The sequence below is a fragment of the Acipenser ruthenus genome, chromosome 22 (genome assembly GCF_902713425.1).
Source record: "Acipenser ruthenus chromosome 22, fAciRut3.2 maternal haplotype, whole genome shotgun sequence".
Taxonomy (NCBI): Eukaryota; Metazoa; Chordata; class Actinopteri; order Acipenseriformes; family Acipenseridae; genus Acipenser; species Acipenser ruthenus.
The window spans coordinates 10,606,299-10,621,738 of record NC_081210.1 but is presented as its reverse complement, the minus strand read 5'-3'; the positions used below and the strand labels follow the sequence as shown (position 1 = coordinate 10,621,738).

General features: G+C 43.8%; 1 protein-coding gene across 1 annotated transcript in view; it reads right to left on the bottom strand.

The window, feature by feature from the left end:
* The window catches only part of LOC117431834 (intraflagellar transport protein 140 homolog), an 85,904-nt gene that overhangs the window by 46,321 nt on the left and 24,143 nt on the right, over positions 1-15,440 (bottom strand). The window contains exons 8-14 of the mRNA XM_034053157.3: positions 15,036-15,142; positions 14,494-14,633; positions 8,908-9,111; positions 8,547-8,619; positions 7,576-7,667; positions 6,874-7,001; positions 2,923-3,040 (exon numbers count right to left, since the gene is read on the bottom strand). Coding sequence (XP_033909048.3) covers positions 2,923-3,040; positions 6,874-7,001; positions 7,576-7,667; positions 8,547-8,619; positions 8,908-9,111; positions 14,494-14,633; positions 15,036-15,142 — 862 coding nt within the window. The remainder of the gene's footprint in view (positions 1-2,922; positions 3,041-6,873; positions 7,002-7,575; positions 7,668-8,546; positions 8,620-8,907; positions 9,112-14,493; positions 14,634-15,035; positions 15,143-15,440) is intronic.

Genomic DNA, 15,440 nt, shown 5'->3' with positions numbered 1-15,440 from the left:
AAGATGAACCTCCGCCCCAGTCCCAGGTCTCTTGCAGACTGAAACAGGTTTTCCTCTAGAATTTCCCTGTATTTGGCTCCATCCATCTTGCCCTCAATCCTGACCAGTTTCCCAGTCCCTGCCGATGAAAAGCATCCCCATAACATGATGCTGCCACCACCATGCTTCACCGCGGGGATGGTGTTCTCAGGGTGATGAGCAGTGTTGGCTTTGCGCCACACATAGCGTTTTGCGCTAAGGCCAAAAAGTTCAATTTTGGTCTCATCAGACCAGAGAACCTTTTTCCACATGTTTGCTGTGTCTCCCACATGCCTTTTGGCAAAATCCAAACGGGATTTGATATGGTTTTTTTTCAGCAATGGCTTTCTTCTCGCCACTCTTCCATAAAGCCCAGCTTTGTGGAGCGTCCGGGTTATAGTTGTCCCATGGACGGTTTCTCCCATCTCGTCTCCCTCTTGGTTGCTTCTCTGACTAATGCCCTCTTTACCTGATCACTGAGTTTTGGTGGACGGCCTTCTCTACGCAGTCGCAGTTGTGCCATATTCTTTCCATTTTTTAATAATGGATTTAACGGTGCTCCGGGGGATGTTCAAAGTTTGGGATATTTTTTTATAACCCAACCCTGACTGGTGCTTCTCCAGAACTTTATCCCGGACTTGTTTTGATAGCTCCTTGGTCTTCATGATGCTGTTTGTTTAGATATGCTCTCTAACAAACTCTGGGGCCTTCCAGAAACAGGTGTATTTAATCTGAGATCATGTGACACTTTAATTGCACACAGGTGGACTCCATTCAACTAATTATGTGACTTCTGAAGACAATTGGTTGCACCAGAGCTTATTTAGGGGTGTCACAGCAAAGGGGGTGAATACTTATGCAATCAAGACATTTCAGTTTTTTATTTGTAAATAATTTTGAAAAATATGTAGATTTTTTTCCCCACTTCGACATTATGGACTATTTTGTGTAGATCAGTGACAAAAAATCCATTTTAATTCCAGGTTGTAACACTACAAAATGTGGAAAAGTTGAAGGGGGGTGAATACTTATGCAAGGCACTATATATATATATATATATATATATATATATATATATATATATATACAGTGCCTTGCGAAAGTATTCGGCCCCCTTGAACTTTGCGACCTTTTGCCACATTTCAGGCTTCAAACATAAAGATATGAAACTGTAATTTTTTGTGAAGAATCAACAACAAGTGGGACACAATCATGAAGTGGAACGAAATTTATTGGATATTTCAAACTTTTTTAACAAATAAAAAACAGAAAAATTGGGCGTGCTAAATTATTCAGCCCCCTTAAGTTAATACTTTGTAGCGCCACCTTTTGCTGCGATTACAGCTGTAAGTCGCTTGGGGTATGTCTCTATCAGTTTTGCACATCGAGAGACTGAAATTTTTGCCCATTCCTCCTTGCAAAACAGCTCGAGCTCAGTGAGGTTGGATGGAGAGCATTTGTGAACAGCAGTTTTCAGTTCTTTCCACAGATTCTCGATTGGATTCAGGTCTGGACTTTGACTTGGCCATTCTAACACCTGGATATGTTTATTTGTGAACCATTCCATTGTAGATTTTGCTTTATGTTTTGGATCATTGTCTTGTTGGAAGACAAATCTCCGTCCCAGTCTCAGGTCTTTTGCAGACTCCATCAGGTTTTCTTCCAGAATGGTCCTGTATTTGGCTCCATCCATCTTCCCATCAATTTTAACCATCTTCCCTGTCCCTGCTGAAGAAAAGCAGGCCCAAACCATGATGCTGCCACCACCATGTTTGACAGTGGGGATGGTGTGTTCAGGGTGATGAGCTGTGTTGCTTTTACGCCAAACATAACGTTTTGCATTGTTGCCAAAAAGTTCGATTTTGGTTTCATCTGACCAGAGCACCTTCTTCAACATGTTTGGTGTGTCTCCCAGGTGGCTTGTGGCAAACTGTAAACGACACTTTTTATGGATATCTTTAAGAAATGGCTTTCTTCTTGCCACTCTTCCATAAAGGCCAGATTTGTGCAGTATACGACTGATTGTTGTCCTATGGACAGAGTCTCCCACCTCAGCTGTAGATCTCTGCAGTTCATCCAGAGTGATCATGGGCCTCTTGGCTGCATCTCTGATCAGTCTTCTCCTTGTATGAGCTGAAAGTTTAGAGGGACGGCCAGGTCTTGGTAGATTTGCAGTGGTCTGATGCTCCTTCCATTTCAATATTATCGCTTGCACAGTGCTCCTTGGGATGTTTAAAGCTTGGGAAATCTTTTTGTATCCAAATCCGGCTTTAAACTTCTCCACAACAGTATCTCGGACCTGCCTGGTGTGTTCCTTGTTCTTCATGATGCTCTCTGTGCTTTAAACGGACCTCTGAGACTATCACAGTGCAGGTGCATTTATACGGAGACTTGATTACACACAGGTGGATTCTATTTATCATCATTAGTCATTTAGGTCAACATTGGATCATTCAGAGATCCTCACTGAACTTCTGGAGAGAGTTTGCTGCACTGAAAGTAAAGGGGCTGAATAATTTTGCACGCCCAATTTTTCAGTTTTTTATTTGTTAAAAAAGTTTGAAATATCCAATAAATTTCGTTCCACTTCATGATTGTGTCCCACTTGTTGTTGATTCTTCACAAAAAATTACAGTTTCATATCTTTATGTTTGAAGCCTGAAATGTGGCAAAAGGTCGCAAAGTTCAAGGGGGCCGAATACTTTCGCAAGGCACTGTATATATATATATATATAAATAGAAAATCAGCCAGAATTGAAACTTATTCTGGGATCAAAGGGAAAGTGCATTTAATTCTGAGTCCCGGTAGGCACATATGATATCAATTCCATATTAAAACATAGTGTAGTGTAGAAACTAGACCCCTTGCAGGAACCCAACACCCCCCCGAGGGCCCCCACTCACCCGTGCGACAAGCATGCTGACTTGGCTGCCGTTGGCGTTGCTCTTCACAGAGGTGATGGCCCCCAGGTTGGGAATGAGCTCTGCCAGGCTCTTGGCATTACAGTGGGGTTTTGCTTCCCTGTAGAGACACAGCATGGCATAGTCTGGACACACAGGATCATAAGGCAACCCCTTAGAAATGTTTACTCTCTTGTGCAGTGAGGCACTGTGAAAGTATTGTGCAGCTTTGAAATGAAGAACATTGTCACATAGTCACTCGCATTGTGAAATTATTCAAACTCATTATGGAAATGATTTCTTACCTAGTCTTGGCATCTTATTTAGATTTTGTCATATATTTTGTCACTTGCTTAATAGGAGAGTATGACAGAAATTCACCTGATTTGGGTAAAATTGAGTGCAGGATGAACATGAGGTTTTCATGTTTGAATATTCTTTCAAAATGTACACGAATATTTGAATATTCTTTCATTTTTAATTCGCTGGAAAACAAAACTGTAATTCATACCATATTATTACAATAACAAAATCTCAAGTAAAATAAACCCGGTGAACCATAAAATTACCTTCTGTACAGTAGAATGATATATTTCATATGAATTATTTTATTTCAACAAATACGAACAGTTTTGCCATTGAATAGCAGTGTTTGTTTGAATATTTGAATATTTCTCCAAGCTGTCACAAAGACGGCCGGAGTGGGTGGCGTCAGACCAGAGCCAGGAAGTAACACACAGAGACTTGGAGTTTTGGTTAAGCTGAGCGAGTGATCGCGCTCAGCATTTAATAATTAACAGCACAGAAAATAAAAGGTTTGAAACAAAAACACAGGACACGGCACTCGAGCCAAAACAAAAAGACAAACAAAACGTACTACACTTAAACATACAGACGAACAAACACGGTGAGTGAAAACACTTCCTATTATTACTTTGTTTTATTTTCTCCTTCTCTCTCTCCCATTCTCCACTCACCGAACACCCAACAACCCCGACTGAATGAAATGTGCATCTATATATACTGTTGTGCTGGGATTCAATTACTAATTAATTATTCACTTGAATCCCAGCACGTGAATTAATTCTGTGCAACCCCGTGCTCACATATTACATTTAACCAGCACGTGAAGTGATTTGTGCCCTCCTCGTGCCTAAATACAAATCTACACTTTTTAAATACACGTGAAACACAGACCCGTTTATATCCCGTGTACCAATCTATACACCAACATTAACACACGCACGCAACATACAACACATAATATGCACACAGGGGCGGGGCACATTGCCACATATACCCCCCCCTGTGCAAAGCACACATGGCCTCAACGGCCACCTCCCCCCTTAAAAATCCAGCAGTCCAGGACAAAGTCTCGGGCTGGGAAGGGAGGCTTCAGTGGGCCCATGGCTGGCCATGCTGTCAGCACCCCTGCCGGTAGTGGCACGGCTGCCAGCATGCTGGTCCATTCCTGCAGCGAAACTGCTGCTGGAGAAAGTGGTCTCCTGACCTCTCCCCCTGTCTTTGTAGCCGGTAGCTCCCTTTGGTGGGGCTCCGACCACAGTACTTCCAGCAGCAAAGAAGCTGCAGTGGGAGCAGGTCTCCTGACCTCCCCCACGATCTCCGGCAGCGAAACTGCTGCAGTGGGAGCAGGTCTCCGGACCTCCCCCACGATCTCTGGCAGCGAAACTGCTGCTGGGGTTGGTGGTCTCCAGACCTCCTCCCCCTTCTTCGTGGCCGACAGCTCCCCTTTCTGGGGCTCCGGCCACCGTACTCTCTGTGGTGGAGGTACGGGAAGCAGAGACAGCTCCTGCTGTTCTGCTTCTGGCGGTGGTGGAGGCAGAGGCAGCTCCTGCTCCTCTGCTCCTGGAAGTGGCAGAGGCAGCTCCTGCTCCTCTGCTCCTGGCGGTGGTGGTGGCGGAGGCAGAGGCAGCTCCTGCTCCTCTGCTCCTGGCGGTGGTGGAGGCAGAGGCAGCTCCTGCTCCTCTGCTCCTGGCGGTGGTGGAGGCAGAGGCAGCTCCTGCTCCTCTGCTCCTAGTGGAGGAAGCGGTGGAGGTGGCGGAGGCAGAGGCAGCTCCTGCTGCTCTGCTCCTTGCGGTGGAGGCAGAGGCCATGGGGCTGATGCTGGCCACTCAGAGGGAGGCTGTGGCGGTGCTGGCTCCCTCTGCTGTGGCGGCTGGGCTGGTGTGCGCCGTGCTCCCTTCAGCAGCATAAATAGAGGCTGCTGGGGGACACCAGCATCCTGCCCTTCTCCCCCCCAGAAAAATTCAGGGGGTTGAGCCTGCAATTCCTCCCCTTCTGGCTCTTGGGACGGCAGCGATGGCTCCTCCCCCTTTAGCTCTCGGGATGGCAGCAGCAGGTGCACCAACAGCATGCTTCCTCTGCTGGTGTAGATGGGGACAGCAAGCATTGTTCTTCTGCTGGTGGAGGTGGAACCAGCAGGAATTCTCCATCTGCTGGCAGCTTGGGTCCTAGGGCTGTGGAAGCCCCTACTTCCCTCTCTTCGGGCTGTGGACGCACCGACTCCTCCCTTTTGGGCTGTGGACGCACCGACTCCCCCCTCTTGGGCTGTGGACGTTCGGGCTCCCCCCGCTCAGGCGTAGGACGTTCGGGCTCCCCCCGCTCAGGCGTCGGACGTTCGGGCTCCTCCCGCTTGGGCTGTGGACGCTCAGGCTCCTCCCGCTTGGGCTGTGGATGCTCAGGCTCCTCCCGCTTGGGCTGTGGACGCTCAGGCTCCTCCCGCTTGGGCTGTGGAGGCAAAACCAGCAGGCATTCTTCCTCTGCTGGTGGAGACGGGGACAGCAGGCATTCTTCCTCTGCTGGTGGACCTGCTACCTGGGCTGCTGTTCCACTTATAACTGCCTCCAGGTAGCTGAGGACCAACCCCACACCTTCCTCCCAGGTGCTTACGGTCTGTTCCCTCTCATACGCCTCCCATCGCTCTCTGTCCATAAACCGCAGGAACCGGACGGCTACTGGTATTGACTGGGCCTCCAGCCCAGCATTCTCCAGGATCCAGTCCCGCACTTTGATGGCGTCTTCTGCCATTTTTTTTTTTTTTTTCCCTCTTTTTTTTTTTAATCCAAAAATGCTGTTCCTGCTCTGGCCTGAGTCCTGGAGGCGCTGTAGATCCCACGCAGGACACCACGTGTCACAAAGACGGCCGGAGTGGGTGGCGTCAGACCAGAGCCAGGAAGTAACACACAGAGACTTGGAGTTTTGGTTAAGCTGAGCGCGTGATCGCGCTCAGCATTTAATAATTAACAGCACAGAAAATAAAAGGTTTGAAACAAAAACACAGGACACGGCACTCGAGCCAAAACAAAAAGACAAACAAAACGTACTACACTTAAACAGACAGATGAACAAACACGGTGAGTGAAAACACTTCCTATTATTACTTTGTTTTATTTTCTCCTTCTCTCTCTCCCGTTCTCCACTCACCGAACACCCAACAACCCCGACTGAATGAAATGTGCATCTATATATACTGTTGTGCTGGGATTCAATTACTAATTATTTATTCACTTGAATCCCAGCACGTGAATTAATTCTGTGCAACCCTGTGCTTAAATACAAATCTACACTTTTTAAATACATGTGAAACACAGACCCGTTTATATCCCGTGTACCAATCTATACACCAACATTAACACACGCACACAACATACAACACATAATATGCACACAGGGGCGGGGCACATTGCCACAAAGCACTAATAAAATTACAAAACAATCCCCCTGAATAAATGCGGTTTGTTTTGTTTAAATGCACAGTCACATTTCTTTGGTGGTCTTATCTAACATGGAGTATAGATATTGCATCTCCAAAGTCAGACTGTCACATTATGTATATCTCTATGGAACGGAGAGGCAGCCTGGCTGCTGAAGTGCAATATGTATACGGCTGTGCAGAATGTGAATTCAGCGCAGTGGTCTCCAGTGTATCTGTACCTGCGGGACAGGTCGAACACCTTGATGTGTGCAGCGTCGGTCCCCACCACCAGGAAGGTATTACAGACACTCAGGAGCTGGGGGGTGCCCTCCGCCTCTAGGAACACCAGCAGCTGCTTCACTGTGCCCTGGAGAGTGAGAGTGGGGAGGTACAGTCAGAGAGGCTGGAATGTACAACACATGCATGGAAATACAGAGTGAAGGGGGCCGGGAGAGTGAACGAAGATAGAGAGCATTAGCAGAGAAACAAAATCACCAGCATGGCACTTCTGGAACTGAACTCAAACCAAAGAGAGCCGATCTGACATACTTTCCCGCCAAAGGATGAAAACACCAAATTACACTGTCACTACTATGTGGAATTAAATTAGGGTGTGGTATATAATCTCATGTCGAAGATGCATGCAAAGTTTAATAAAAATTCTAGAGAGCTGCAATCGAATCTAATATTATGTGAAATAGCATCTCAAAACAAATACTTGTTTGCCATAACAGTATCCATGAAGTTAGGCAGTGTCACAGGTTGAATCACAGTTCCTCAGTGTGTTTTTTCAAAGTGTGACAGTTGTACAGCACCACACTATATCCCCCTTGCTGAGGATTTAATCTACAGCAGGGATGATAATGAAGTGTTTAGCAACATCCACTACAGACATGTGTTTTTAACCCAACAGGCAAGGATCTAGCTGGAGTGAGACTTACCTGCAAGGTGCGGACCTGCACCCTGTTGGGCTCCACAGTGTAGATACTCTCTTCATGCACAGCAACAGCTTGTGACTCACAGGGGAACGAGCCTGTGTGCAGAGCAGAAACCACAGCTCAGATACAGAGGACAGGGCATTCAATCCAGTGCAGAGATCATACCACTCCGAAAACAACATTTACATTTGTCTGAATGAGTTCATTATTTATCAAAATTAAAGCTTTCTGCCATTATACCTTTTCTTCATTAAAAAAAAAAAAAAAAGAATCAATATCTCATTTCATGTGATCTTTTCTACCAGATTATCAACTCAAACCTGTATTTGAATTTTTGGCTGATGCACAATACCTTTGTCTGTTGCCTGTTGTGTGTGTTTTTACAACTGTGTGAATAAAAAGCCTATGTTTTTGTGGGATTTAGATGACTAAGCCAGGGGGTCTCCAACCCTGGTCCTGGAGAGCCCCAATCCTGCAGGTTTTATAGGTGTTTTTGCATCATCAATCTGGAACAGATGTTAATCTGGACTAATTATCTGGCCAATAATTGGTGAAATTAAGTAACTGAGAGTTCGGTTGAAACGAAAACCAGAAGACCTTGTAGCTCTCCAGGACCAGGGTTGGAGACCCCTGCTCTAAGCCATGCAAGCTTCACCATTGCTTTTTTATTCTTTTATAATGAGCATTAAATCTAAGACATCCATTACATATATCTTCTTAGTAAATGTCCTCTAGCCCACCTAAAAGTGGAAGACAAGACAGGATCAACTGTGCTAACCATCCAAACAGAATATAAAGCAGCACCTCCACCCAGTGGATACTACAGTATATTTGATAAAAATGTATCCATAAACCATTTAAAATTCAGAGGCTAAACTATAATCTGTGTAATAAGAGTAATCCGTGTATAGTAAAGTTGGATTTGCTGACTTGGCTTGTGCCCTGGATTTGGTTTGTGATGTGTCTGTGCTCACCTGTGTTGCGTAGTATTGCTCCAGACAGCTCAAACACAGTGACCTGCTTCCCATTCCACACGGTTACTGTGTCCTACAAAGAGGGGAGCCATAAACACCATTCAATTCATTGTAGTTATTATTACCATTATTACTCACAAAGGCACAAGTTCCAATGTGTGGTCCCTGAAATATTCCCAAAATACTGCATGCACCACACAAAACCATTCGCCTTCCATTGACTATTGTAATTACATGTGAAGTTTGTGAATCTTATGAACAACTTTTGGATTTGCTTTTATTATTGCAATAATAATATTATTAGGAATCATATCCACCCACACTTCTTCAAGTGTAGACAGAGCCGGTATCCGGGGGTTACCTTGGTGACACAGACTCCCTTGATGTGCATGTCAGTGCGCAGGCTGAGCTGAGTTCCTGTGCTGAAGTAGCTCAGGCACAGCTGGTTGGGGTTGAGCTGCACTGCTGCCACCTGTTGGCTGAAGTGGGAAGACATGACGTGTTCGCAGAGGATCAGCACTGTGCTGACGGTGATCACAGCCAGCAGGTTCATACTGGAGCCCCACTGAAGAGAGAGAGAGCTGGGATTGAGTCACATAGTACAAAACTCCATGCTCACCTATACTCAAGATGCAATACAACAGGTGAATCTGACAAGCTTTAGGACAAAAACTGAATAGAACTCAATACTGGAGCAACAGTGGAAGCTAAAGTCTCATTACTTTCTGTAGCACTGTGCTCTGCACATTGCTGCACTCTCCTTTTGTGATTGTTTTGACATGGTCATTTCTGGACACAAGTGGATTTATTTTAGTTTGAGTAAAAGCTGTAGCCTTCTTTCGTGTTTTCTTTTAGCTGCAGTATACTAGTATAAGCAATGCCAGGGTTTTTCTCAGGCATTGCTAGTAGTGACATAACTATCAATCAATCAACCTTTATTTTATATAGCGCCTTTCATAGTGGACCACCATCACATAGTGCTTTACAAGATACAGTGATACATTCTTTACAAGATACATTCTAAAACATTGTGGATGCGCATGTCATATAGAATCATAAGTAGCAGAGACACAACAGTATGCGTATGTCATATAGAATCATGAGAATAAGATACAGTGAAAAATGAGAAGTAGCAAAGACACAACAGCTAATAACAGATATCAGGCTAAAGAGCATGGAAAGCAAGAGAGAACAAGTGGGTTGATTTAAAGCGAGTGACGGTGGGAGCATCACGCACCAAAGCTGGGAGAGAATTCCAAAGAGTTGGAGCCATGAAGTTAAACGAGCATTCTTCAAATGTGGTGCACTTTTGCTTGGGGATAACAAGCAGGCTAGAGTCGGAGGACCTCAGCTTGCGGGCAGGGACATAGCGGGTTGAAGAGGTACTCAGGACCTGTGTGATTAAGGGTATTGTAGGTGAGCAGGAGAATTCTGAAAGTAATCCTGAACTTTACAGGTAGCAAGTGCAGCTGGGCAAGACGGGGGGTAATGTGCTCAAGTTGTTTACATCTGTTAAGGATCCTGGCGGCGTCATTCTGAACTAGCTGCAGTCGGTTGATGGCGCGTGCCAGAAGACCCAATAGAGAGAGTTGCAGTAGTCGAGTCGAGAGGAGACAAATGCATGTCAGAGTATCTCCGCATCCCAGAGGGAAAGGTAGGGATGGACTGGAGATGTTTCGAAGGTGGTAGAAGGAAGATTTGACCACAGAGGAGATGTGGGCATCAAAGGAGAGGTTGCTGTCCAGAAATACACCAAGGCTTCGTACAGTGGGGGAAAGCAGCAGCAGACAATTTCTGAGGTTCAGGGCAGCTATATTGAGATTCTTAAGTTGGGTTTTAGATCCTACTAAAAGGAGTTCAGATTTGCGAGTGTTGAGCTGAAGAAAATTGGCAGACATCCATGTCTCGATGTCTTGAATGCAAGCCGAGAGTCGGACCATAGCAGAGGGACATCCAGGGTCGAGTTTTAAGTAGAGCTGGGTGTCATCTGCATAGGAGTGAAACATGAGGCTGTGTTGGCTGATGAGGTGACCCAAGGGAAGCATGTAGATGTTGAAGAGAAGGGGCCCAAGAACAGACCCTTGAGGGACACCGCAAGTGACTGGGTTTGCGACACCACTGCATCCAGCATAGAAGACAGACTGCATGTGTCCAGACAGGTAAGAGGACATCCAGGAAAGAGGTTCCAGAGATCCCAGCATACTTCTGAAGACGGTCAAGAAGAATGCTATGATCTACAGTGTCAAAAGCAGCTATTAGGTCAAGGAGGACAAGCACAGAGGGAGCAGCAGCATCAGCATTAAGAAGAAGATAATTTACAATCTGGAGCCGAGCAGTTTCAGTACTGTGATGCGGCTGGAAGCCATACTGCAGATTCAAGCAGATTGTTATCCATGAGATGTTTCATCAGCTGACAGTCCTTTCAATAGTTTTGGAAAGAAAAGGGAGATTGGAGATAGGACGGAAATTAGATAAGACAGCCAGGTCAAGGGAGGGTTTTTTGAGTACCGGCGTACCTCGGGCAAACTTGAGGGCAGCAGGAACCGTGCCTGAATCCAGGGACAGGTTGAGAGTGTGCATAATGGAAGGAGCAAGATCAGAAACACAGAGACGGACAAGATTAGTCTGCCAGGGGTCCAAGGGGCATGTTGTCATGGATGACTATGACCAAGTTATTATGTGCTGTAAGGGCGATGCTGGGGGCTTGCTGATATGAACAACAGTGAGTTTTGGCCTACTCCAGTATTCTGGATGGAGGGCATACCTCATAAAGTGACCTTATGTGAACAATATGGAATGTATGAAGGAAATATGTACAGATCTAAAACTATTGTTGATGGTAAAGAGCTAACCCTGACCTGTGAAAAAGAGGGTAATCCCTTTGTTATGTGTGCATGTGACAAGTGCAGAGGTAAATCACCAATGACCAGGTTCAAACCTTGTCCAGCTTGCAGTCACCTCGTCAGACACTGTCGAATCTTGTTTGAGTGTAAAGATTCTGAAGGGATATCTTTCTCTCACTTGAATGTAAATCCAAGGGATGTAAAAAGAGTTGAATGCATGGACTGTGAAGGCGGTCACCTAGTAAAATGGGCACATCTGGGCAAATTGGAATGTGAGGAAGGTGTCCCTATTAAGCATGTACAAGTGTCTTGTAGGTATGAAGTCAGGACCATGGAAGCCCACACCTGTGACGCGAGACACTGGATTAAAGGGCCTGTGGTGGTATTTGCCGAACCCACTCGAGCTGAACCTGACACAGACTCTGAAACCTGCTGGGCAAGTGCGGATCTGCTGGACATGGACATGTATTGATAAAATGATATGTAATGTAACTAGAAGTTGTGCTTAATAATCTTTAGTCTGTAAGAAATATTGTGAAAATACTATGTATACTTTCCATGTAAAACCATATAGTAGAAACTAGTACTGTCTGATACACTAGCTGGCCTCAAGCAGTCTCTTATCAAGATAGGCACAGCTCCCAGAATTGAGTGCCAAATCTCAAAATTTCAGTTTGAATGTAGAATGTTGCTGTACTAAATAGATGTGTGTTAATATGTTTGCTTTAAATAGTATAAACTGTTGCGATAATAAAAAGGCAGTACACTGCCTTTTAAATGATGAAAAGAATATGGTTAGGAAGTCTTAGTTGATAAAGAATAAAGAATACTTAATCTAGCCCCGAGCTGAAAATAATGCAGAAAATAAGATGTTATATTAACAATGAAAAGTAACTTTGAAAGCAAAAAATAGGTTTTAGAAAGGTAAACTCTATGTAACCTGTATTCCTGAACTTTTTATAAATCTGTCTTTGGAAAGATCATTGCTTGGTACAAAGAGGTATTTTTGGCATGAAAAGCGGAAATCCAATATCAATAAACTTATGGCGTCAAGGCCAGAATTAACGAGGAGAAATAGCTTCTCGTCTTAGAAGAAGGGAGGTTAGGATAGAAATGGATCTATTCCAATATATATTAAAAATAATTAGTTCCCTGGCAGAAAGAAGCACGCAAAGTACAGGTGTAGAGATAGGGAATGTTACTAAAAACATTTATCAACACTGAAATTGGCAAAGGAAGAGATGTCTCAAACAAGCTGGTTTCAGCTGGATTGTGTACAACTAAAAAATAAGAGGACAAGTTCAGTTCAAATTGAAGCAAGGCTGTTAAAGAAATACTGTAGCCCTTTAACTCAAATGAAAACAGTTAGACTTTCCACTGGTAGTAACCCTATACAAACCACAGGACGGGAACTCCCTATAATACCTGTTAAACACACACACACCTGTAAAAGGAAAAAGGAAACTAATTTGAAAAGATGATATGATATGAGGGAATATATTTTTAGAAGCCAGCACTAAATTTCTTTGTAAAGCACATATAAAAAGTAGTGAGACAAGGTAGCAAGGATCTTGTGAACTCTGCTTCACCTAACATTTCAGATGAAGGAGGGGGTCGAGAAATGAGTGGATGAGATCATGGGCCAGTGTTTTGGACAGGTGTTATACCTTTAAATTGTTGGCATATGACTCAAATTAAGTCTGAAAAGTTAGCCGGATTTTTTAGAGATTACTATTTGCCAAAAAGATAAGAGTTGTCTACATAGATTGATGATTGGATTTAATTGGGGCTTCTCATATATTCCAATGAGGAGAAAATCATATAAAAACCCAAGGCAGATCATACTAACACCACCACTTCTCAGCCTGGCTAGGTGACGTGGCCCTTCCTCTGCAGACCTCCATATAGAGCTAATTGCTGTTTGATCAAAACTCAGAATTATCTGCCTTTTGAAGACAGTTATTTTTCTTTTTGTGCAGAATACACTTCCTTGTGCTGGAAGGTAAGGTTATATTCGATTATTATATCTCACATGTATTGAATGCATTGCTATAAGGTATGGAAACTATATTTTAGTATTAAGAGGGTGATGTATTGAATGTGCTAAAATATAGCAGTGGGTGCTGTCAGCTGTTCGCTCAGCCAGCCTGAGGGCTGCACATAATACATATAACTGTATTATTGTATTGAAGTATTAATGCTAAGCTTGTAATACCTCTAGACTAGTTGTTATTACCTGATGGGATTCTGGTGATATGCGCAATCTACCAATCCAATATTAAAAGCATTTTAATAAACCGAAGGAGCACTGAAGTCGCTCTGATTCGCAAAAACTTCAAAATAAGTGAGTCTGCGTGATTTTCTTGATTAAATGAAGGTTGTATGGACATGCAGCTCGTCCAGTGCTCAAACATAAACCACTAAGAGTTTTAAACATCTCTGTCCTCCTAGACGTCTCCCCTGAGTTTAAGAGTGTGTGCAGAGCAGATATATGAATAAAAAGAGTACGTGGAAACGTGACAACGTGGCAGTAGTCGATTTCAACAGGAGATCCGGAGACATCAGTAATGGAGAGAGGAGAGAGGAGGAGAAAGCAGGAGGGGCAACCGGAGGCAAGTCAAGGTGGTCAAGTAGTAAACTGGGTTTGTGGCAGGACAGCACAGAATAGATGTTGTCAACCAACTAGCTGCACAGCTTTTTCAATTGACACTAATTACTTTACAGAACACCAGTTTAAACTGTAACAATATATTTTAGTTAAAATAGTTTAGTTTGTTTCAGTCATGTGGAAAAAGTTTTTACTGTTATATTAATGTTCCGAAGAACACTGGTGTTTCTTTACAGGAATTAAAGTTAGGCACTTTGCTATGGACTTCTTTGTACACAATTGAATCAAAAACATAAAACTATATTGAAACACAGAGTAGCAGAATAATTTTGATGCTACTGTTTATCAGTACCCAACAATTGTACTTGCTTGCGTTCAAAGTCGCATTTCTGCACAGCTGTGTTTAAATTAAAGCAACCCTGTATACAGCAACAGGTATAGTCTGGGAATCCTGTCTGATCGTCTGAAAGCACCCCATCAGTCATGGTGATTGTACCTGAAGCTGAATGACGTTCCCTTCCAGATCTGCAGGAGTCTGCAGTTTCCACTGGTCCCTTCCTTCCATTTTCTCATTGGACACAGCCACCTTCCGCCACAAGGCGATTCGCCCTCGGCTAGTCCCTGCTGCTAGGATACCTGGGGAGACCAATTCGAAAACAGTGTTGCTCAATTTATACTGCTGAAGCCAAGAAGTCACCCTCACCCTGTCCGTCTGTAACACCAGTTGTTTACAGTTACTTTAAAGACGCAGTATACCACAATCAAGTTTAATTTAACATAGAGAATCATAGATGGTAACTTTGTTATGTATTTAGAGGGAGAGAGAGCAATACTGGTTTAACACATAGCAGAGATATTAGTTGCAACGTGAATTACGTAGTGGACAGATAAATATTAAGATATATTTTTGTATAGTTTATACAGTGATGATGTTTCATCACTTAATTTATCAAAACTGTAGCCTTTTTGACCATGTGAAAAATGCAGGGGATAATAAAATATATCCCCCAGATTGCAGTGAAATAGTATTGCACTTACCTTTAACAGTGCTGTAGGAGACGCAGTTTAAAGTCTCCCCCGCCTCAAAGCCCAGGTGTTCATCCAGAGACAGAACGTAGTTATCATCTCTCTCCAGGTCCCAAAGTCTAAAACATACCAGGACATTCAGATCAGGAGGCTGTGTGGTCCAGTGGTTAAAGAAAAGGGCTTGTAACCAGGATGTTCCTGGTTGAAATCCCGGCTCAGCCACTGACTCATTGTGTGACCCTGAGTAAGTCACTTAACGTCCTTGTGATCTATCTTTCGGGTGAGACGTTGTTGTAAGTGACTCTGCAGCTGATGCATAGTTCACACACCCTAGTCTATGTAAGTCGCCTAGGATAAAGGCATCTGCTAAATAAACTAATAATAATAATAATAATAATAATAATAATAATAATAACA